The sequence below is a fragment of the Dipodomys spectabilis genome, unplaced genomic scaffold (genome assembly GCF_019054845.1).
Source record: "Dipodomys spectabilis isolate Male_0828 unplaced genomic scaffold, ASM1905484v1 ptg000783l, whole genome shotgun sequence".
Lineage (NCBI taxonomy): Eukaryota > Metazoa > Chordata > Mammalia > Rodentia > Heteromyidae > Dipodomys > Dipodomys spectabilis.
In genome coordinates, this window is record NW_024871460.1 from 17,494,367 (window position 1) to 17,517,244 (window position 22,878).

Genomic DNA, 22,878 nt, shown 5'->3' on the forward strand with positions numbered 1-22,878 from the left:
ATGGCAGCAATGCCAAATGCCCCAACAAGACAAACAGCATAGCATGTTATTTGTTGTCTCATTTTTAAGGAGGCACACATTGAAAATCCGTAACAATTCATTGAATTGAGATGCAATTAGGTTTTGTACTGGTCAAAACATGGCAAGCAGTAGAAGTGAAGATCAGTATAAAACAAGAAAAAGTACATAGAATGGAAATGTTTACTATTAAACTAAAGTCAATACTTTTATTTATAGAGCTCTCAAGTCAATATTCCATATCAGGATTGGTAGGACTACCAACTACTATTTCACAACTGCAACTACATGCTTTTCTTTCTCTGACACAATTGGCACAGATCCAGGTTTGCTGTGTTTACGACGATTCACTTCCCTAGAAATAAACAAAAGGCACAAATTAGTAAGTAATGTCAAATCATCTTAATCTAAGAAAATTTTCTGAAAGAATGTTATAAAGTATTTTCTTTCACTAGAAAAGCAACCACTGGAGAATAATTTCTCAGTGCAAATAGGTAGCTGCTAACTAAAATTCAATTTCAGCTATGTAATTTGATTGTCCTTTACTGTGTCAAAAACAAAACACGAGCCGGGCGCTGGTGGCTCACGCCTGTAATCCTAGCTACTCAGGAGGCTGAGATCTGAGGATCGCGGTTCAAAGCCAGCCCGGGCAGGAAAGACCGTGAGACTCCTATCTCCAATAAACCACCAGAAAACCGGAAGTGGCGCTGTAGCTCGAGTGGTAGAGCGCTCGCCTTGAGCTGAAGAGCTGAGGGACAGCACTCAGGCCCAGAGTTCAAGCCCCACAACCGACAAAAACAAAAAACAAAAAAACAAAAAAAAAAAAACACAAGTTACTATAATATATAAAAATGATTCAATTCCAACCCAAAGACAGCCAACAATAGTCAAACTTGCTAGCTGGGCTCAGTGGGGTGCGTTTTCAGTTCTAGCTATTTGAAAGGCCAAAAAGGGAGTTTAAGACTAACCTTTGAGACTTGATCTTAAAAAAAAAAAAAAGACAAAGCCAGTGGCTTACATCTGTAATCCTAGCTACTCAGATCTGAGGTTCTACTAAGATCTGAGGTTCCTGGCTTAAAGCCAACCTGGGCAGAAAGGACTGTGAGACTTTTAGCCTCCAATTAAACACCCAAAAAGGTGGAAGTAGAGCTGTGGCTCAAGTGGTAGAGCACAAAAGCTCAAAGACAGCACCTAGTTGAAGCCCTAGAACTGGCACATGCACACAAAAAAAATTTTGAGATCTTAAATATTATGATAAAGCATATTAGAAAATATGTACATGTTATATATATTATGTATTGCTCATTTCATCTATGTGGGGGGGCTCTTAAGACTTTGTTTCTTTAGATAGGGTCTCATTATGGAGCACAAGCTGGCTTTGAACTCATAATCCTCCTGCTCCAGCTTCCCATGTGCTGGGGTAACAGGCAGGCACAATCACATCTGGTTTCTTTGAATGCTTTCACTTGGGAAATGCATAGTATCTCATATTATAGCTATACTGGAAGTCGTTCTTAAACACCTATTCATAATAGTTTAAATATGAATTTCTGATTTGTGTTCATTTCTCTTTTCTCATATTCTTAGATGATTATTGCCTTCCCCATTATTGAGAAAAAGAAAAGCACAGAGGTCTTTAAAAAATACCTCTAAGGTATAACCGCATATAAACTACTCTCTTGAAAGGTATTTTAATTATGGTGAGATGAGAGGGGAAAGTCAGAAGAAGATACTGAGATAGTTAAATATGTCAATACATACTTTCGTCGACGAGCTTCCTTCATAATACGTTGCTCCTGGATCTGGCTATAGATAGATTTTGGAAGATGTCTATGACGAGCAATACGTTTTACATGAGGATGATACTGAAATTTCTCCTTCAGCTTCTGGTTATAATCATTGGCTGCTTTTTCTCTCTTTGTAAGCTGGGGGGAAAAACATTTTTGAGTCATAATGAATAATATATTCTTTCTTTTGCTACAGTACAACAAAACTATGAAGTAATCTTCTCCCTAAGGAAAAAATTACTTCTAAGATATGCAACCAAATTTCTGGTATATTCATGCCCTTTACAAATTAAGTAATGAATTTCCTTTTAGGTAGCACATGCACAGTATAGATAGATGCCACCAAATGGAACAAAGCCATGTTCAAAGAGTAGGGCTATGTGCACCACTGAGGTAGAACTTCCTGAGGCATACATCTATTTCTTTGTAAAATAACTATATAAACAGAAAATTACTTGATACATTTTGTTTAAAAAATGCTAAGGTTGATACAAATGAGAACATTTAACAATGTATTAAAAACTAGATATAATGTAATATTTAACACTCATTAACTTAAAACAACTGTCCTTAATAACTGTTTATTAGCCTTGATTTTCCTACTGAGGCTAATTAAAAAACAGCTTACACTTAACCTTTTCTTTCTTAAACTTAATAGTTGTTTCTGATATAAACTGTATGATTCTGTTTGAAAACATGGAACATTTTAGAAAAAGAAAATAAAAATCAACCCTAATCTCACAGCCCAGTGGTAGCTAGCCAGTATTATTTGCTGTATTTCACTAAATCTTTTTGAAAGTCTGATTCTTCCTGTCTTCCCTTTTTATTTAAGTGTTTCAGTTTCTTGTTGGTAAGACGTCTCAGGGACTTTCAGCCTTTGATCTACTTAATTATCATTCCTTTAGCAGATGAGAAATGTTCTCCTACATTCTAAGCTTCAAGACCCTACATTTTCTTTCTTTACCAAAGGAAAACACACAGAACCAAGAAGACTCAAATATTAACAAACACCTGAATTAACAAAGGCACTGTGAGGTGTCCATGACATGAAAAAATAATCAATAGAGCCATGTTAGGCAATAGAGCCTTGTTGCTTTGTTGCTGACTTTTGTCATGCTGCTGTCAATGTGATCAAAGTATCAAGGCAATTCAAATAAATATTATAATATCCAACAAAGTCAGAAATTAGCTTTATAGTAATTACAGAAAATGAGATTTCTTACCACACCCAATTTTTCAGAAGCATTAGCTTTCCACAAACGAATGTTCATCTCATCAGATCCACACATGATATACTTGCTGTCAGAAGTCCACTTTACACAGATAACATGTTGCATTCGCTTTGTGTGATAGATTTCCCTATAGAAGAGGAATGAAGCTCAACACTTGGGAATTATGGTATAGGTTTTCTGCAACTCCTTCCTATCAAATATTAGGATACCAGTTTTGAGTCCTGGAGGACTATAAAAAGAACATTCAAATTTATTCCAATGTATTGTTTTTTTTTTCTTTTTAACCCAACTAATAAGGTTCCATGCTAAGTGCCAGAGAATTAAAAGAAAATTCCTGCCCAATAAAAGAAACAAATCAGATGTACAAAAAAATTCACAAATAATTGATGGTATAAAACACAAATAGCATACAATTTTCAAGCTGGAGTAACACTGTAAAATGACTTGCTCTTAAGAAGCCCTTATCAACCCCAATTCAGTTCAGGTCACCAATCACATTTATTTTGTTTTTGTTTTTTTTTACTGGAAAAGAGGGGAAATAAAAAGAGAGAAGAGAAGAGAAGAAAGGGAGGGGAGGGGAGGGGAGGGGAGGGGAGGGGAGGGGAAGGGAGGGGAGAGGAGAGATAACTCATTACTGGAGGCTGAGGTGGTAGAGTGGTAGCCAATGAAAGCGACAGATATCAAGTTTGAGTCCCAATCTTGGAAGGAAGGAAGGAAGGATTGGATGAAGAGAGGGAGGGAGGGAGGGAGGGAGGGAGGAAGGAAGGAAGGAAGGAAGGAAGGAAGGAAGGAAGGAAGGAAGGAAGGAAGGAAGGAAATTAAAGAAGATGAAGGCAATGAATCAAAGATCACATCTGATATGCTGAATCTGACGACTGACTTTCCTCTCCCCTTTGGGCAAATTATTTGGAAAGTTTAATTGACGTGAGAGTTGATTTACATGTGTGAAAAGGGAAGGCTACAAAAGTGTTAAGTTGAGGTAAGAATCATTTAATAACTGGAGATGTCAAATATCATACCTATTTAAAAGGGCTGTGAAACATGCTAAGTGAATTCACAGAAGATACTATATTGGGAAGTGTTAAGAAGAACTTTAAAAGGCAAGTAAAGGTAACGTCAGACAAAATAAAGCGAAACTTGTGGGAAAATGCAGGCTATGTTGAAGGAAAGGTTCAAGAAATTATGTACAATTAAAGAAAAATCATAGAGGATAGCCAAATCAGGTATAATTCACATCTACTAGATTATCCCTAATCTGTATAGCTTCTGTTTCAAATACTAACATAAGAAACTTATGGGGAAAATGGTTTTGAAAGGAAAGGCATATTAAGATGAAAGCTGGATGAGACAGTGCTTTTTTCTTCATGTTAATGTTCTACTTTCCTAATATTCAGTTCCTATTATCTCTTACTTTCTTAAAACTCTTCCTACTCAGGTTCCTAAAGCAATATAATGAGTTTTTAAATAAATGAAAATTCGGCCAGGCTTCAATAACCATTAATAATATCTAGTCAAATCCAGCGGTTTATCATTTAACCATGTTAGCATCCTCCTTAGTGATAAACTATGCAGAGTTCTTACATATGATAGATTTATAAAGCTAACTACAGATTATAGTACCAGGGGATGAATATTTTTAAATATAAAATTCTTTATGCATAGATCAAAATAAACTAGTTTTTCTATTTGAAGACTATTGATTTATTTTTTGCTCAGGAAATATTGAAATTATAGTAGAAACAAATTCCAAACCTGATGGCAGGTTATTTTTAAATTTTTTACTCAAAATTTATTTATTTACTTTTTTGGGGGTCAGTTGTGGAGCAGGAACTCTGGGCCCAGGCGCTGTCCCTCAGCTCTTCAGCTCAAGGCTAGCACTCTACCACTTGAGCTACAGTGCCACTTACATTTTTTTCTGCTTACGTGCTGCTAAGGAATCGAACCTAGGACCTCATGCATGCAAGGCAAGTGCTCTACCACTCAGCCACCTTCCCAGTCCCTCAAAATTTATTTTTAAAATATACTTTGACCATTTTAAGATCTTTCAAGAAAAAGCATTTTCAAGATGTAGACAGTCATAGCATTGCCTAATCACAAATTTCTGGATGACTGCAATGAGAGGAAATGGGAGCAGACCTTGGAAATGATCTGCAATTAGTTTTCAAGCAGATGAAGGGAATACTATCAATAACTAAACAAAACAGGGGAACTACAAAATTCTCCAAATACCATCAAGAAATTTTCTAGCTGAACTTGCATTTAGTGGTCCATGTTGGATTTGGAATAATTCAGCCTGAACTCAACTGCTGGATTCTTTCTTGAATCATAGGAAGTATATGTAGGCCACTTGTAAGGAATCATGAAAATGTGTATGAAAGGGCTTTCTAAAGCATCGTACACTATACAGGGGCTGTAATGTGACACAGGAGTTAGGTCTTACAGTAAATTAGTACAAAGACTGAGGAGTACAGCTCATCAGTAATTTCCTTTCATGTGTTAGACCTTGGGTTCAATCTCCAGTACTGCATAAAAAATAATGAAATCAGACAGTAAAGCAAAAAATGAAGTTCAAGAATACTCTTAAAATACCAGTTTCTATAAACTACTTCAATATAAAAATATAATATAGATGTACACATAATGTATTATATTTAGTAATACCTAATAGGTAGCAGAAAGCCAAGCTACACAAAACCCAAATTTTTTTTTTTCCCTGCCAATCCTAGAGCTTGAACTAAGGGCCTGTCCCTTAGCTTCTTTGTGCTCAAGGCTAGCAGTCTACCACTTGAGCCACTATGCTACTTCCGGCTTTCTCTAAGTAGTTTATTGGAGATCAAGAGTCTCACAGACTTTCTTGCCTGGGATGGCTTGGAACTGTGGTCCTCAGATCTTAGCCTCCTGAATAGCTAGGATTACAGGTATGAGCCTGTCAACTCAAATCTTAAAGACCTAGAATTATTCTCAATGTGCTTCTGGAACTCAACACACAAATGTCACTAAGGGACATCTGAGTGATCAAATTGTTTGCCTTTATAAAGTGGAGAGGAGGACAAGGGTCTTAACAATTTATTTTCTTTCAATTTTGCATTGGTACAATTTGAATGGGTGAAAACCAGTATCAAGCAGTATGTATTAATTGCTCATAAATCGAGTTAAGACAAAACTTACTTATTAAAATTCTTCATTATCAAATTAAAATTTCTATAAATCTACTAATAATATAAAGGTAATAGTTTGTTTAACAAAAGAAACTTCTTGATAGCTAATTCTCTGCCCATAGATAATATGATATAAACAGATACTCTAGTCATGACTCTTGGATGTATACATATACGCAGGCACCCTTTCAGAAAAGATAAATGATGATCAGGTCAAACAAACAAGTGGCTTACTGGTAGTCACATACCTGCTTCGACTTTTGTCGACAGGGAAGATTCGAATAGATTTATCAAAACTCGCAGAAACAAACTCTTTCCCAGTGGGAGAGTAGTCCACATCAAGCACTGCAGATACGTGATCTAAGTGGACCATAACTGGAGTGTTCAGTGCACGCATATCAAAAGTATATAAGCTGTAAAAGAATTGTTCAATGTTTCATCCAAATTTCTAGAAAGAAGTCTTAAATAGTACTAAAAGACAATAGTAAAAATAAGGCCCACCAGCTAAACAATGCACATCTAAATACACAAGTCAATTCTGTACATAGCAAGTAAAGAACAAGAAAATAATAGTAACAATTTTTATTTCTCTTAATATTATGCCTACAAACATACAAATACACTTCCCTCTTTATGTTAAGTTTCACCGTTGAAAATGTGGGAAACAAGTACACATAGTACAAAATTACCTTTACCCCCACTTTTCAGAGAGAAAATTAACAACAGAAATTTAAAAATCTTTTCACTATGGTATTTAAACATATTTTTTGAATAAAATTGAGATGATACTGCATAAAACTTTGTGGTGATAATCCCCAAGCACATTATGACCATTTACCCATATCATTAAATACTTTTTGGAAAGATTTTAATGCCTACAAATTTGAATGAGTTAAAATAATTACTTTCCCTATTTTTGATAAGTAGTATTTTCTTATTATAAATTATGCTTAAATGAAATCTTGATATTTAGCATTCAAGTTTTAATTGGATGTGATATGATTCAATCAAGTCAGGACAGATTCCTATAAGGAGAAATACACATTTAAAAAACTGGCAAGGTGCCAAATGACTTCTAACAAAGTTGCCTAAATTTATATTCTTAGCTGTTATATATCAAAGTGAACATTGCTTTTCAAAAAGTATGCCAAAATTAAGAATCTGACTTGTTAAGTTTGGGGACTTAAAAATTCTTCATCAACACCTAAAAGAATAGTACACAAATAGGTCAACATAGAGAATGGCTTAGAGAAATAGAGCATTTTGTGACCAAGCTGTCTCTGAACTTGCTACATGGGACCACATAACCTCATACTTGAAATCTTCCTGTAATGCCAAGCGCTGGCATTACAAATGCCTCTGAACTACCCCTAACCCAAACTTCCTTTTTTATAGATCATAAAACAGTAACGGAGTTAGTCTGAATGACTCCCCAAACCTTCTCAAGTAATTACTGATTGGTATAAACTTGACCTTAGGTTTCTACTTCAGAAAGATCGGAATACTTAAAAGGAAATAAAAGAAAATATTTATAAATACAGAAAAGATATGCCACAACAAGATTATATGTGTGCACATGTGCATGCTAGTTATTGGGGCTTGAACTAAGGACCTAGCACTTGGTAGGCAGGCAGTCTATCAGCTGAAACTCACCTCCATCCCTTTTTACTTTCATGAGGTTTTGAATGGATCTTAAGTTTATGCCTGGGAGAGCCTGGATGATGATCCTCCTATTTATAAATTCTGAGAAGATAGGATGATAGATGTCTGCTACCATGCCCAGCTATTGGTTGAGATAGGATTTCACTGACATTTTGCCCATCCAGCCTGGAACTGAGATCACTTTTATCACTGCCTCAAAAGTAGCTGGGATTATAGGAATAGGCTATAGTACACAGGTAAGATCATTTTTAAGGTAAGGACAACTATGGGACAATCTAACAGTTCTTAAAATAGACATATACTTTGTATTTTAGATGCCATATTAGGTACCACATATAATTCTTCCTAAAGCAAGAAATGAGAAATTACAAATCTGAAAAAGATGATTGATAAAGCATCTGATAACAAAGTACAGTATTAACTCCTGTATTTTATTTATCTTTCATTGGAACAATGGCATTTGACTTCAAAACATAGAAAAAGGCAAAAAAGGGTTTCAATTAATGTGGTTAGCTGTTGCTAAGGAGAGTCCAACTATGTTTCTTTTTAATGTAGAAAGTAATGTGATCATTTCAGTTTGTACCTCTAAAACATCATGTAATAAATCATATTTAGGAGCTAAAATTATACATAATTTTATGTTTATGTTTTCAGAATTATACAGGAGAACAGAAAATTTAAGTATAGAAGACCTAAAGGTCTCTGTTTCAATTATCCTAAAAAATTAGATAACATAATAGTCTACCAATCTTACAATATAAAGATGAAATAAGATAAAAAATGTTCAGTGCTTCAACAAGCATTAAGCCATTCCATAAAGAACCATAATCACATCTAGGTCAAGAGTAGAAGGCTGCTAAGTCAAGTTTACACACAGAATAATATATTTCCATTTATTAAGCTAAAAATTTTAAACTTATTTCCATTTGCTCATTGATATAATCCTGACAGCTCATAGCATGACTAAGAAAATATCAATTACCCAAAGAATTATAAATATCCGTAAGCAGATAACACTGTTTTCATTAAAACATATATTGTTACCATCATTATTTATGCAGCTTTTATGAGTTATCACACAACTTCTGAGGGGTCAGATAATAAACATGTTGGCCAAATGGGCCATATGGTCTTTCACAACTATTTGACTCAGGCTTTATACTCTTAACGGTCATAACTAGTATATAAATATATTGCAATAAAACAAAAATCTCTAATAGGCAGCAGAAAGAATCTGGTCCACTGTTACTTGTCTGTTGAAATCTGAGAAAATTTCCAGAATCTTTTCCAACCTGAGAAACTACTTTTAGCAGAACAAATGACAAGAGTTTTGTAACTTGTAAGAGAAAGTATACTTATCTAGTAAAAACTATACTGTACTAGTATAACTTATTTAATTGAGCTGTTTCTGATAGAAATACAAGTTTTAAAAGACAGATACTTACTTGTAATCTTCATTTGCTGCAGTAAAAATGAAAGCTTCCATAGGATTCCAACAGATTGTATTCGTTCTCATATCTAAGATAACCTGAGAAAGGAAGCATAAGCTATCCTGTTATGATAAAGTTAATTATCTCTAAAACTCATTCCTTTTCTCACTGATTTAAGCTATTATTTAATACACCTTTCATGTGCACAGCAATCAACTGAGAGCAGTGGGAAAAGAAATCAATCAATAACTATTTCAAGAACTCAGGCAAGAGTAAATATGAAAAAGAGAAACATAGTAAATATACCTAGTGCCTGGATTTTAAACAACACAGTTTAAACAAGAAAATAAGATATACATAAGAAAACCTAAGACACAGTAATAGATGCTAGTATTAAACTTGTGAAAAAATAATGGTGAATTTAGGGTCAGAGTACAGAAAAATGTTTCAAAAGACAAGCATGATTTGAGCTAGCCTATGAAGAGCAGCAATTTACAATGTTTCTCCATACACTACTATTTGCAATTTTGAGATGAGTCATCTTTGTTGTGTGTAACTGTCTACTGTAGGATGTTTAGCTCTCACACACCTCCCTACCAACTGCTCGTTTCACACTTCCAAAACTATACTGTTCTTTAGGGGGAGTATAACCCCTGACTGAGAACTACTATATTTAGGAAAGAAAAGAGGGAAGAAACATTAGCAGTCTAAAGACAGAACAAACTAAGCAGAACAAAAAAATAAAACAAAGTAGTTGTGTCTATAAACCTTCATGTGACAAACTCCAATTAAATGTTTCCGTACTTACTGAAAAGAACAACTGAGTGGGCTACTTTAGGGTAGAAGATTCTAAAATCCAGGTAACAGTTATTTTCTTTACTCTAAAACTCACGTGACACAGACTAGCGGCATAAGTGAGAGTTCTTACCTAGCAAGAAGTAAGGCGCTGAGTTTAATAAATACTGTAACTAAATAAATGGAAAACAAAGTAATGGAATACCATTAAAAATTAAGAAGGGAGGGGAGAGCTTACCACCTAGTAAACTAGAATTTCATGTTGGCATTGGGCTAAAACACATCATACTTGTGTGTGTGTGTGTGTGTGTGTAAAAGTACTAGGGCTTGAACTCAGGGCCTCAGCTTCATTCAGCTTTTTTGCTAATGGATGGCGCTTTACCATGACTTTTTGCTGGTTAACTGGGGACTAGAGTCTCTCAGACTTAATCTCAGCTTTCTAAATAGCTAGGATTATAGGTGTGAGCCACTAGCACCTGGCTATAGGTAGCATGCATTAGTCTTACCAACATGCTATAAGATATTATTTAATGTCACCATTTTGCAAGAGAACATAGATGAAATTACTACCTTTATGTTTAACGTTTAAAGTTTATGTTTAAAGTTCTTATCAAATAAATAAGTAAAATTATTAAGGAAATACTTTGAAATATTGTAGTTATTTCAAATTTCAATAAATGTCCTTTAAGTTTAATACCCTGAGTTTACTACGTTATAAAAATGGTTTAGGAAAAAAAAACATTACGGAAAGTATTCATTCTTTCCTTTCTCCCTCATCAACTCACCTCTCCACTCTTTCCTGATGCTAGAGATCAAACCTAGTGTATTATATATACTAGACAAGAGCTCTACCACTGAGATACAAGCTCAGCTGCATTTCTTTTACATATGGACTATCACAATGGGCTCATGCACGTGAATGATACCTAGCACTTCTTGTGCTCTCATAATTCTACTAGCACTACTCTGAACTTCATATACTTAAAATCGTATTGTTCTGTTTACCTACAGACAGTATTTCTCTAGCTCTTGAAAGTCGTCTTAAGGTTATATTAGCCTTGATATCTTAGTCTTGGGATGATCATCTTAGAATCAACAAGATTATCATCTTCAATGAAAGGACTTGTCTAAACAAAGTGTCATTAGTAAATACCAGTATGTAACTAAACCAGTTCTAACTTTCTAGAACAAAATACTGTACCATGTCATAGATTAGTGATAGTACTTAAAATATTATTACACCATTAAGTAATGGAATGGAGTACTTTTCAGTTAATAACTTTCAATTCAACAAGTACTAATTAGATATCAAAATTTGCTGGTATTATGGAAGACACAAATATAAGGGTCTCCAACATGCAATGCAGAGCTAAGAAATGCCACTACATAATTCTGGGTAAAAGAACATCTCCAAAAAAAATTAATAAAATTTCAGAATACTGAAAATCACTTGCTCCATATTTTCAGTTATTCAATTTATAGATGACTACTTTAATATTGTATAAAGCAAAACTGAAACTTACCTTTTTCAGAGGAGTAGCTTGCCTCATATCATATAGTACTATATTCCTGTCAGAAGCACAACTTCCCAAGAGAAATGTCTAAAAAGAATATAGTAACTGCCAGTTAAAAGCAGGAATTGAACTGATGCATATCGAGTTTATTTGGTATATAAATGATTTAATTATCCTGAATATTTATGTTAAAACACCAAATTATAAGAGTTTCATGAAGAGATAATAAATCATCCATAATCTGAGCAAACTGAGTTTACTATTTTTATTGTTACATGTATGAACATGTTACATGTTACATGTATTGTTACATGTATGAACATTAGATATTAAGATCAGAGAGTACAGGTAACATTTATTCTAATTTATAATAGAACATATTTTACATATTATTCTCCATCTTAAGATTTGTTTACTATTTTTCATTATTATATAACAGTTGAAACAATACTTTCCTATATTAAACTCTTGTAACTACGGCCATAACATAAGTGATATTACTAAATCAAAACATGAATAATTCTATGCCTTTTGATATTTAGGGCTAATCATTCTCAGAGTTGTGCCGATAGACAATGCAATGTGGGAATGTGCCCATTTTACTGCAAAATAAGGTAAGTTTATGCCAGCATAAGGTAATGCCACTTTACTGTTACTTCCTCTTTAAAGTATAGCAAGAACAAGAAACATTATTTACTAACTCCTACCCTGTCTACTCAGTTCAAATAAAACATCATAAATCTAACCATGAACTCTCCTCAGCCCTTTCTAAAAGCTTCCTACTTCAATTGCTGACTCCGAGTCCTCCCCTAGTAATCTCTCTCTGCCTTTCTCAGCTTATCCTTGTATCACCTCGGGTTATGATCAAGTTCCATTTCTAAAAACAAAGACTTTGATTTGAGCAAAGGAAAAGATTCTACCTAGATAGCTTAGTTGAAAAGTCAACTTTTAAATTGTAAATGGTGGCAGCACTAAGCATAATCTTGTGACTTTATCAAGATTTTAAGTTTTGATATTTTCATGGAATATTATTGATTAGAAAAGACAATATATTCTATTGATTTATAGCCACCTGCCCTTTCCATTAAGTTTAATATAGGCTGAGACATGCACACCATTCACTTTTACCACTAATTCAGCTCACAAGGTTTTAAAAACAATATGCTCACAGATGGACAAAAGAGCTATTATACAGAGAAGTATGGAAAACATGGTCACTAAGTCATGACTAATAATTAATTAGGTCAGTTCTTTTGACATGAGTGGTCACCAAAACAGAGATGCAACAGATTCTGTCTCAAAAAAGTATTATTATCTGTCTGCTCATTATTTTTTATAATAATATAACCATCTCTAATTTAGGCAACACTTCAAAAAATGTCTATACAATATTTACATTCAAAACAAACCTCTAAAGGTACACTGAGAAATAAAATTAATCTCATATAAAATAGATTAACAACTACATTGAAGATTGCTTGCTACTAGAAAACCCTGTTTCTACCTAATTTCCCATCAAGATGGGCATGAAAAAGTTCTTATAAATTACCTGTATTTGTAGCCTGCTTCTACTCAGTGTGACCATGTCCCTGCTCTGCAAAGATGGCTTGTCCCTCTAGACCATACCTTACTTCTACAACCAAGGACAACAGGGAAGGAAAATAGATAAAGAGGTAAAGAAGACAAAACAGACACTTTATAGACTAGAGATCAGTAAACTTTTCTCATAAAAAGGCATTATCTTGTAGGCCTTATGAATGCTATAAGCCAAAGCAAACAGATCATATGCAAGCAAGAGGATCTCTGTATGTTCTAGTAAGACTTTATTAAAAGCAAAATCAAACAACAATAAAAAAAAAAAATAAGCAAGCCAACAGACAGGCAGCAGGCCACATTTGGCTCACAGACTGTAACATGCCAACCCCTTCTCTAACCTCCTGCAAGAGAGAATATATATATAGGTACATGCTGGTGGGAAGAAGATTATCCTCTTGGCTGTCTGCGTCTTAGCTAAACCTCAAGGCCAAGCTTACAGAATACTGCTGCACCTCATGTTCTAAGACATCACATGAGCAATCTCTACATACTGTTTCTTTAACATAATCTTTCTTCTTGTTACCAATTTGGGTCATTTAGAGTATGAAACTTTCACATCAGGATTTTCTCTAACATGGTAACCTCTGATAACTTCTAAAATCAGCTTATACACGCAGCAATCTCCTTTTCTTTCTGAAGGAAAGAGCATCTCTAATGTCTTCTGCACAATGAGGACCATCTATTTCTATCTGCTTAGACAAAGCTCACATAAGGGTCAAGAGTCCAAGGAAACTAATTTAGCAGGCCAAGTTCCATTCCTAAATTCACATATGAACTGATCAAATGTAGTGGCTAATCTGCAGGTCTTTCCTTATGATAGGAAGAAAGTAGGAATTACAATTCAGACTTCTGAGAAAAGAAAGATATAACTTATTATCATGCAATCCAACAATGATCATGGTTATATGCTAGTATACTTATGACTTATAGAAACAGTATACTTATGGAAACAGAGGAAACAGCGCTCAAATGTTCTTCCTTCTGAACTCCAAGAGCTAAGAATAATTAACATATTCCTGAAAGTATAATGCTATGAGCTGTGTAGCATGAGTATAAAAGCATAAGTAAAAGTCCAAAATACTGAGCATAAATGCATGCCTACGCTTGTGAGGCTGAGGTAGAAAGACTGTCAGTTCAACACTAGTCTTGGCAACATAGTAAATTTGAGGTCAGCTTGTACTACATAGTTAGACACTCTATAAAACAAACACAATGAAAGTCCAGTATTTGCTTGGATTTTACTGCCATTCATACCCCTCCCTCGATGCTTAACACTGATATCTAGGACTAAAATGCAGACAAACATTTGGTAAATTACTTTAATCACACATTCAAACAAAGCAAAAATCAAACAATCAGCAAACAGGAAAAATAACATTTTTTTAAGAGGACATTACCTCAATTGGGTTAAATTTAACACTATTTATGCTGTCAAATCCCCAAGTCATTGAACATATAGGATTGGCTCTTTGCTCATCCCAAATGTCTACTTGCTGTCCACATGTGGCAAATGCAGGATCTTTCCAGTGATGATCAATTCCAGTGTATACTGTCTTTAAAATCAAAGAGGTTGTTATAGATAGGTCTCTTCACTACTTCAAATCTACAGAATAGTATTTTAAATATATTTATATTCATTTTTTTAAGGAAACACTTGATCACAAAGTCTTCGTTGAAGTGTTTCCTTAATGAAGAAAAACAAATCAAAAGACAGGATATTTTATAGGGAGCGGGGGAGAAGTTGTGGAGCTGGTGAGGAAAGGGATGGTAGGAGAAAAACAAAGGAGCGGGTAACTGCTCAATAGGAAATGTACTCAATACCTAACTCATGTAACTGTAACCCCTCTGTACAGTATCTTTATAATAAAAAATATATATTAAAAAAATAAAAATAATGCTGTACAAGACTATTTTAAAAAAGGTATTTTATAAAAATGCAACCCAATTTGTTTTAGGAAATCTTAACTTATTTGCTATCACCTAGAAATTATTTCTATTTCATACTTTTATTATCCATACTACTACTATTCCCCTCCATAGCCCTTTAAGAATATTTAGAATTTCTTGACATTTGAAGCAGAATCTAAGTTTATACTAACTATACTGCTGAAATAAAGTGTGTGTGTGTGTGTGTGTGTGTGTGTGTGTGTGTGTGTGTGTGTGTGTGTGTGTGTGTGTGCGCGCGTGCGCGCGCGCCAGTAATGAGGCTTTAACTCAGAGCTCAGGTGCTGTCCCTTAGCTTCTGTACTCAAGGCAAGCAGTCTAGCCATGTACCACTTGAGCCACCTCCACTTCTGGCCTGTTGCTGGTGAACTGCAGATAAAAGTCCCATGGACTTCCTTGCATGGGCTGGCTTTGAATGGCAAACCTCTGATCTCAGCCTCCTAAGTAGTTTAAGATAACAGACATGAATCACAGGTACCCAGAAAAGTGGTGATTTTTTAAATGTATATATTTTAAAGATTAAATCTAATTTTAGAATTCTGTTAAAATAAATAATTATTAGAATTCTGCTTAATATAAAAATATAAGTATTATTAAATATGGGAAGGTCAGTTATTTGGAATTATACTTAAGCTGTAAGAAAATCATTGATTTGCAAAAAAAATTAGGACGTGTAAATAAGACTTACAGAAAGAGCATATATTATTACTACATTTCTTCATTTCCTTCATCTAAGATCTATGATGGTATAAATCAGGAGAAGGTGAAGCATGTCTTTCCTAACTTTTATCTTTCAAATTTTCCCCAAGGTCTTCCTATAAGAAATATTTCACTGCATATTCCAACTAAAAAGAGGAATCAAACCCTACTACAGTGAATACCAAAAAACTGTTGAAATTCTTTAGCTTCAAAGACCTCAACTGTATTAAATGTGATTTAAAATAAGTCAATTATTAAAGACTAAAGCCTCTCAGTTCATCTTATAATTTTCCTTCTTGGAAACCATAAGTGAAATAATACAAGAGAAGAATTTTAATAAGCAAGTATAAATTAGTTTGTTTTTGTACCTTTCCTAATATTGTATGCAATGGCTCTTCTTCTTCTCCATAGCCTGGTCCATCCATTTTCCACTGCTTCACAGTTTTGTCATCACCGACCTAGATATATTTATGTTTGTTTGATTTTAATAAACAGTAGTTATAAATTAAAAGTTATCAACACATACAACAAATTAAAAGCACCTTGACAAAAAAATACTATGTACTTCCATTATTATATTTGTTATAGATTACATTTGTTATACCCTACCTTATTATGGCAAAGATTTGTGACAAACAAATCAAGTATATAAAATTAAAAATAAAACAATATGAGTAAAACAAAAAATAAAAGAATGGGAGAAAAATTAGGTCGCAAAATGAACAGAACATACATATAGTGATAAGATGGCACTTCAAATTAGGGAGAACTAGAGATTATAATAAAATAGTATTGGGAAATCAGGTAAGTCATTTAAAAAGTTTGAGCCAGGTGTAATGGTATACATCTAACCTCTAACCTCCATTCAGGAGGTTGAGGCAGGAATTTGAATGGCTCAGTTTGAATGGCTCAGACTGCTGTAAAACAATAGGATTTCCTTTTTTGGAAAAGGTTAAACAGTATTCCATTGTGTATATATATGTCACATTTTCTTTTTTATCCTTCCCCCCCACCCCTCCCCAGGGCTGAGGACCGAACCCAGGGCCTTGCGCGAGCTGGGCGGGCGCCCTTCCGCTGGGCTAAGCCCTCAGCCCCCTATCCTTTTTTTAAAAAAATAGAACTGGGATTTGAATTTAAAGCCTTGTGCTTGCTAGACAGGCACTCTACCACTGCAGCCAGGCCAATCCCTTTTTTGCTTCTAGTTATCTTTTAGATAGGGTCTTGCAATTGTTGTTTGCCAAGGGCTAACATGGTCCATAATCCTACCTATTCTTCCCTCATACCTGGGATTATCAATGTGTGCAACTTTGCCCAGTTTGTTTGTTGAGATGGAGATCTCACTAACTTTTTTGCCCAAGATAGCTTCAAACAATAATTCTCTAAATCTTTACCGCACAAGTAGCTGGGATTACAATGTAAGCCTAGACATTACACCTATACCACATAGTCTTTATCTATTTATCTGTGGATGGACACTTTCAATTGTGAATAATGCTTCAAATCATCCTTTAGCATAAATTAGCATAAAAAGAACAGGCTGAGGATATCACTCATGGTAGACCACTTGCTAGCTTGTGCAAAGCTCTGGGTTTAATTGCCAGTATCACAAAAATAATGATGATGAAGAGGAGGAAGAGAAGGAGGAGGAAGGGGAGGAGAAGAAAACATACAATAAATACTCTAGCTAGAATATTAATCAATATGTTCAGAGGAGTAACAAAATAAAGAGACTGGAAACAGTTTTGTTATCAGCTCCAGCCTGCCACTTAATGTCTTCTACATATAGTAATACAATGTTGTACTGCTTGTTCATATCCACAGGTTTATTTACTTCTTCCTATTGAGGCCATACTTATGAATTCAATAATTAATCTTAGTGTTGGTGATGCCAGTATTAATTCTGACTTCCCTCCTAAGATCCAGACCTGCCACTAGAAAGGTTGATAGACATCTTCATTCAGTATGTTGGCAGTACAAGGCCTCACAACATATTCCTCCTTCTTCTCCTCCAAACTTACATATACTCCCCCTTTTCTGCAATAGGAATTACCATAATCCTAGGTTCCTCTCAGTTGTCAAGCCTCCAAAATGTTACTAAATTCAAACACCACTTTCTACTCTTCCTATGGTAGACTCTAATGCCTACCAAGACCAGTGAATCAGCTTCCAATATGATCATTCAAATTAATCACTTCATTGTAAAACCTTAAATCTGTTGCTCACCTGTCATAAAACTTTCATAAAATTTAGACCAGTATTCGTACATCAAGGTTCATGGCTACATTTTTCACAATAGCTAAAACAAATGTACATCAATGAATAAATACACAAAATGTGAGCTATTCATATTAGTGTATTCAACCTAAAAAAGGAAGGAAATTCTAATATGTTATAATATGAATAACCTCATTACGCTACCTAGAATACATTTTTTAATACACACATAGCCAAGTACACACAAAATTGTTTTTGATCAACTTCTATGAGGCACTCAGAGGAGTCAAACTCATAGAAACAGAAAATAGAATAGTGGTTCCCAGGGGCTGAAAACAAGAAAAAATGGGGAGTTATTGCTTAATGGATGTAGTTTCAGTATGGTAAACTGAAACTGCTCTAGAGATAGATAGTGATGATGGTAGCCCAATGGTGTGAACATACTACTGAACTATGACTTTAAAACTGTTAAAATGGCAGACTATGCTATGTGTATTTTACCTCTTCACATACACTTTCAATAATCCTTTACTGTAAGAGAAAGTACAAATTGTTCATCTTAGTGATGAAAATTCTCCACAGTAAGTCAAAACTACCATTTTAACCTCACTCTCATAACCACTTCTCAGTGTTCAGTATTATATTAGTTCAATGACATTAAGTACTTATTTAAGAAGGTAAATATGTACAAGGCTGGATTATATAAAGAAAACTATGATTTTTCAAGGTTAATTGCACTATGAAACTCCAAAAGGGCTTTGAAACAAACATGAAAATAATTTATTCAATTAAATCATTCTTATACACATTAAAAAGACTTAAATGACTTAAGTCTTATACTTACAGTAAAAAATGAAGTACCACAAAATCGAGTACATATTCCTCGTACAAAACCTTCATGTGCTTGAATGGTACGGATACATTTTCGCTTAGTTAGGTTCCAAATTTTAACCTATGATAAAGTATACCAGAAAGCTTTAGTGAACACAAATGTCAACTATTCAGGCACAGAAGTACTACATTTGAACAAAGATTCAACACTGAAAAGGCTATAAATCTCTGGCAGCTAATACCAAAATCCTTTGAGTAAATAATATAATACAAAGAAATATATCAACAAGCTGAAAATTCAATCTGTCAATTCTAGTTTCAAAACCTTTTTACCTTTTCAGAGTAGGGTAAGTTTTGAATCACTAATAGCACTCGTTAATATCAACATTATTAATAACCATTAACATCTTCTGTGAAAAACTATACATTTATTATAAACACAATTTTATTTGTCAAATTGAACCTTAAACTATTGCATTTATAATTTCTCAGGACTAAATAAACTACTAAATGTACTATTTCAAACAGAATTTACTCTTTAAAAAAAAAAAAAAAAAAGATGTATTTTCTTTCTTTCTTTTTTTGTCAGTCATGGGGCCTGAACTCTGTCCCTCAGCTCTTCAGCTCAAGGTTAGCGCCCTACCACTTGAAGCGCCACTTCTAGCTTTTTTCTGCTTATATGGTGCTGAGGAATTGAACACAGGGCCTTATGCATGCTAGGCAAGAACTCTACCACTGAGCCAACTTCCCAGCCCCAGAATTTACTCTTGAGAATTACACTACAACCAAAGTAAAATTTATAGTTAAGTAAAAAAAAGGCAAAGTACAATACAAAAGGTTTAAAATGATACTTGCCTCTCCATCACAAGCCCCAGAAAGGACAGTAGACAAGCTCTTTGGATGCTTTGCCAAGCAATTGACTCCATCTCGATGACCATCCAAGGAAGCAAGAAACGGTTTTGCAAACACACGTTCCAGTTTTGTAGCATTTAAAGCTCTTATGTATTCTCTTGAGACCTCAAAAGGATGTAAGGTAGGATCATAGTTCCTTGGAACTGAAATAAGAATGATCTCTCTTAATAAAACACTAATTCACATTTAATATTTCCTGTGGAAGACTTCAGCTGATCCTTAATATATTTCAATAAGCCTATAATAAGGGACTCTGTTTTATGCCTAGCACATTAACAAAAATTAGGAAAGGTTTATTCACAGTTTTTCCAAAATTAAAAGAAAATACATCTTGCAAAATACTTGAGTACACCTGTAATCACACACACATACTCTGTTTTTCCTTCTATATATCTTATTCCATTGCAGCTGAATTGTAACTTTTGACACACTATTCATTCGTATTCCTTATGGCTAGCAGTTTCTGGCACAAAGTCAGACATGGCACAAAGTACAATACCAATGTTTGCTTAACTAACCTCTTTTAGCTGCATGTGGATCAAGGAACATTATTAATCTCTGGTATTAAACACTGTCATGTTAGACATACATGATGATGATAACATCATGGTGCTACTAGGTCATTTAATCTCTATTCATTTAATCTCTAACCCTCTGGGTTAGGTTCGAATACTATTTCCTACTTTATAGATTAGGAAACTGAGGCACAGAGAGGTAAAGTAACTTGCCTGTGGAGTGATAGAGCCAGGATCCAATGTGGTCTGGCTCCATGACCCACATTCTTAACTACTCTGCCAAATATGTTGTCTTAGTTAATAATAACAATTAGGAAAAAATAATCCTAAATCCACACATCTAGGCACAGTGACACCCCCTTGTTAACTTAGGTACAGGAGAACCACAAGTAGGAGGAATAAAGACAAGGCTGGCTGGGGGCATAAAGCAAGACCATACATCAAGAATGGCCAACAGACACGTGAAGAAATGCTCAACTTCCCTAGCCATAAAAGAAATGCAAATCAAAACAACATTGAGATTCCACCTCACCCCATTTAGAATGGCTATAATCAAGAAATCTAATAACAATAGATACTGGAGGGGATGTGGCCAAAAGGGAACCCTACTGAACTGTTGGTGGGAGTGTAAGTTTGTTCAACCACTTTGGAAAGCAGTATGGAGGGTTCTCAAAAGACTATACATAGAGTTCCCCTATGACCCAGCAATCCCACTTCTGGGCATTTACCCAAATGATCACAAACAAGGTCATACTAAAGCTACCAGCACAACTATGTTTACTGCAGCATTATTTTTTTGCAGCATTATTTACCATAGCTAAGATATGGAACCAATCCAGATGCCCCTCAGTAGAGGAATGGAATTCTATGTCTCCATCAGAAAGAATGACATTTCCCCATTTGTTAGGAAATGGAAAGACTCGGGAAAAAATCATATTAAGTAAGAAAGAAATCTAAGTCCCATGGTTTCCCTTATTTGCAATAATTAGTATACGTTTAGAATAATCTTATCAGATGAGCAGAAAAGCTAAAAGCTATGTACATATAACCATATAAGATAATGCTAAGTGAAATGAACACCAAGATATGGATAGAAGAGGTTTTTCTTTGTTGTTGTTGATTTTAATGTACTATGTGATTTGTGTGTGTGTTTCTTTTGTATGTTCTTCCCCGCTATGGTATATCCCCTGTTGTCACTGTATTTGATTTTGGTACCCTGAATCTGTAACTCTTCTGTACAGCATCTTTACAATAAAATAAAATTTAAAATTTTTTTTAAAAAGCTTTTGTCTTTTTCTGCTTTTCCTAGACTTATACTAGTTATTGCAAATAAGGGAAACCATGGGACCTAGGTTTCTTTGGGTCTGCCTTACTTCACTTAATATGATTTTTTCCAGGTCTTTCCATTTCCTAACTAATGGGGCAGTGTCATTCCTTCTGGTGGAGGCATAGAATTCCATCATGTATATATACCACATTTTCTTGATCCATCCATCTACTGAGGGGCATCTGGGTTGGTTCCATATCTTAGCTATGGTAAATAATGCTGCAATAAACATAATTGTGCTGGTAGCTTTAGTATGGCCTTGTTTGTGATCATCTAGGTAAATACCCAGAAGTGGGATTGCTGGGTCATTGGGGAACTCTATGTATAGTCTTTTGAGAACCCTCCATACTGCTTTCCAAAGTGGTTGAACAAGCTTACACTCCCACCAACAGTTCAGTAGGGTTCCCTTCTGTCCACATCCCCTCCAGCATCTGTTGTTATTAGATTTCTTGATTATAGCCATTCTAAATGGAGTGAGGTGGAATCTCAATGTTGTTTTGATCTGCATTTCTTTTATGGCTAGAGAAGCTGAGAATTTCTTCATGTGTCTATTTGGCCACTCTTTTTTCCTTTTCAGAGAAAAGATGATGTTAAGTGAAATGAACCTCAAGATAGGGACACAACTGTTTTCTTTCCTATTGTTTTTAATGTATTTAAAATATATTATGAGATTTTTTTGCTTCTTTTGTATATGCTTCCTCCACAGTATAACCCCTGTTTTCACTGTATTTGATGTCGGTGCCTTGCATCTTGTATGTACATTTTTCTAATTTGGGGAGGGGAAGGGAAATAACAAAATGCTGAAATAAGGATACAGGTTGTAACAATGAGATGTACAAGACACTATGTTGGGAAAGTGGGGAAGGAAAGGATGGTAGGGGATAAACAAAGGAGGAGGTAACAACTCTCAATAGGAAATGTACTCATTACCTTAGTCATGTAACTGTCACCCCTCTGTACACTATTTTCACAATAAAAAATTTTTTTCAATGCATTCATTACCTTATTCATGTAAACTGTAACCCCATGTACAGCATCTTTACAATAAAGTAAAATTTTTAAAAAACCAACAAAGGTAAAAGGTGCTGAAGGTGTGTCTCAAGTGGTTCAGCATGTCCCTTCCAAGGACAAGGCCCTGAGTTCAATGCCTAGTACAACCAACCAACAAAGAAAACACCTTAATGTGTAAAAGTAAATTAACATTCTTACCCCTGACTTCACCATATTATCTCTACTTTCTAATT

General features: G+C 34.6%; 1 protein-coding gene across 1 annotated transcript in view; it reads right to left on the reverse strand.

Moving 5' to 3' along the window:
* Positions 1–200: 200 nt before the first annotated feature.
* The window catches only part of Dcaf13 (DDB1 and CUL4 associated factor 13), a 29,775-nt gene continuing 7,097 nt past the window's right edge, over positions 201–22,878 (reverse strand). Inside the window, exons 2-11 of the mRNA XM_042672974.1 lie at positions 19,736–19,935; positions 18,894–19,001; positions 16,204–16,293; positions 14,590–14,745; positions 11,606–11,683; positions 9,303–9,385; positions 6,444–6,608; positions 3,029–3,164; positions 1,780–1,943; positions 201–373 (exon numbers count right to left, since the gene is read on the reverse strand). Of these exons, the coding sequence (XP_042528908.1) occupies positions 286–373; positions 1,780–1,943; positions 3,029–3,164; positions 6,444–6,608; positions 9,303–9,385; positions 11,606–11,683; positions 14,590–14,745; positions 16,204–16,293; positions 18,894–19,001; positions 19,736–19,935 (1,268 nt within the window). The 3' untranslated portion in view covers positions 201–285. The remainder of the gene's footprint in view (positions 374–1,779; positions 1,944–3,028; positions 3,165–6,443; positions 6,609–9,302; positions 9,386–11,605; positions 11,684–14,589; positions 14,746–16,203; positions 16,294–18,893; positions 19,002–19,735; positions 19,936–22,878) is intronic.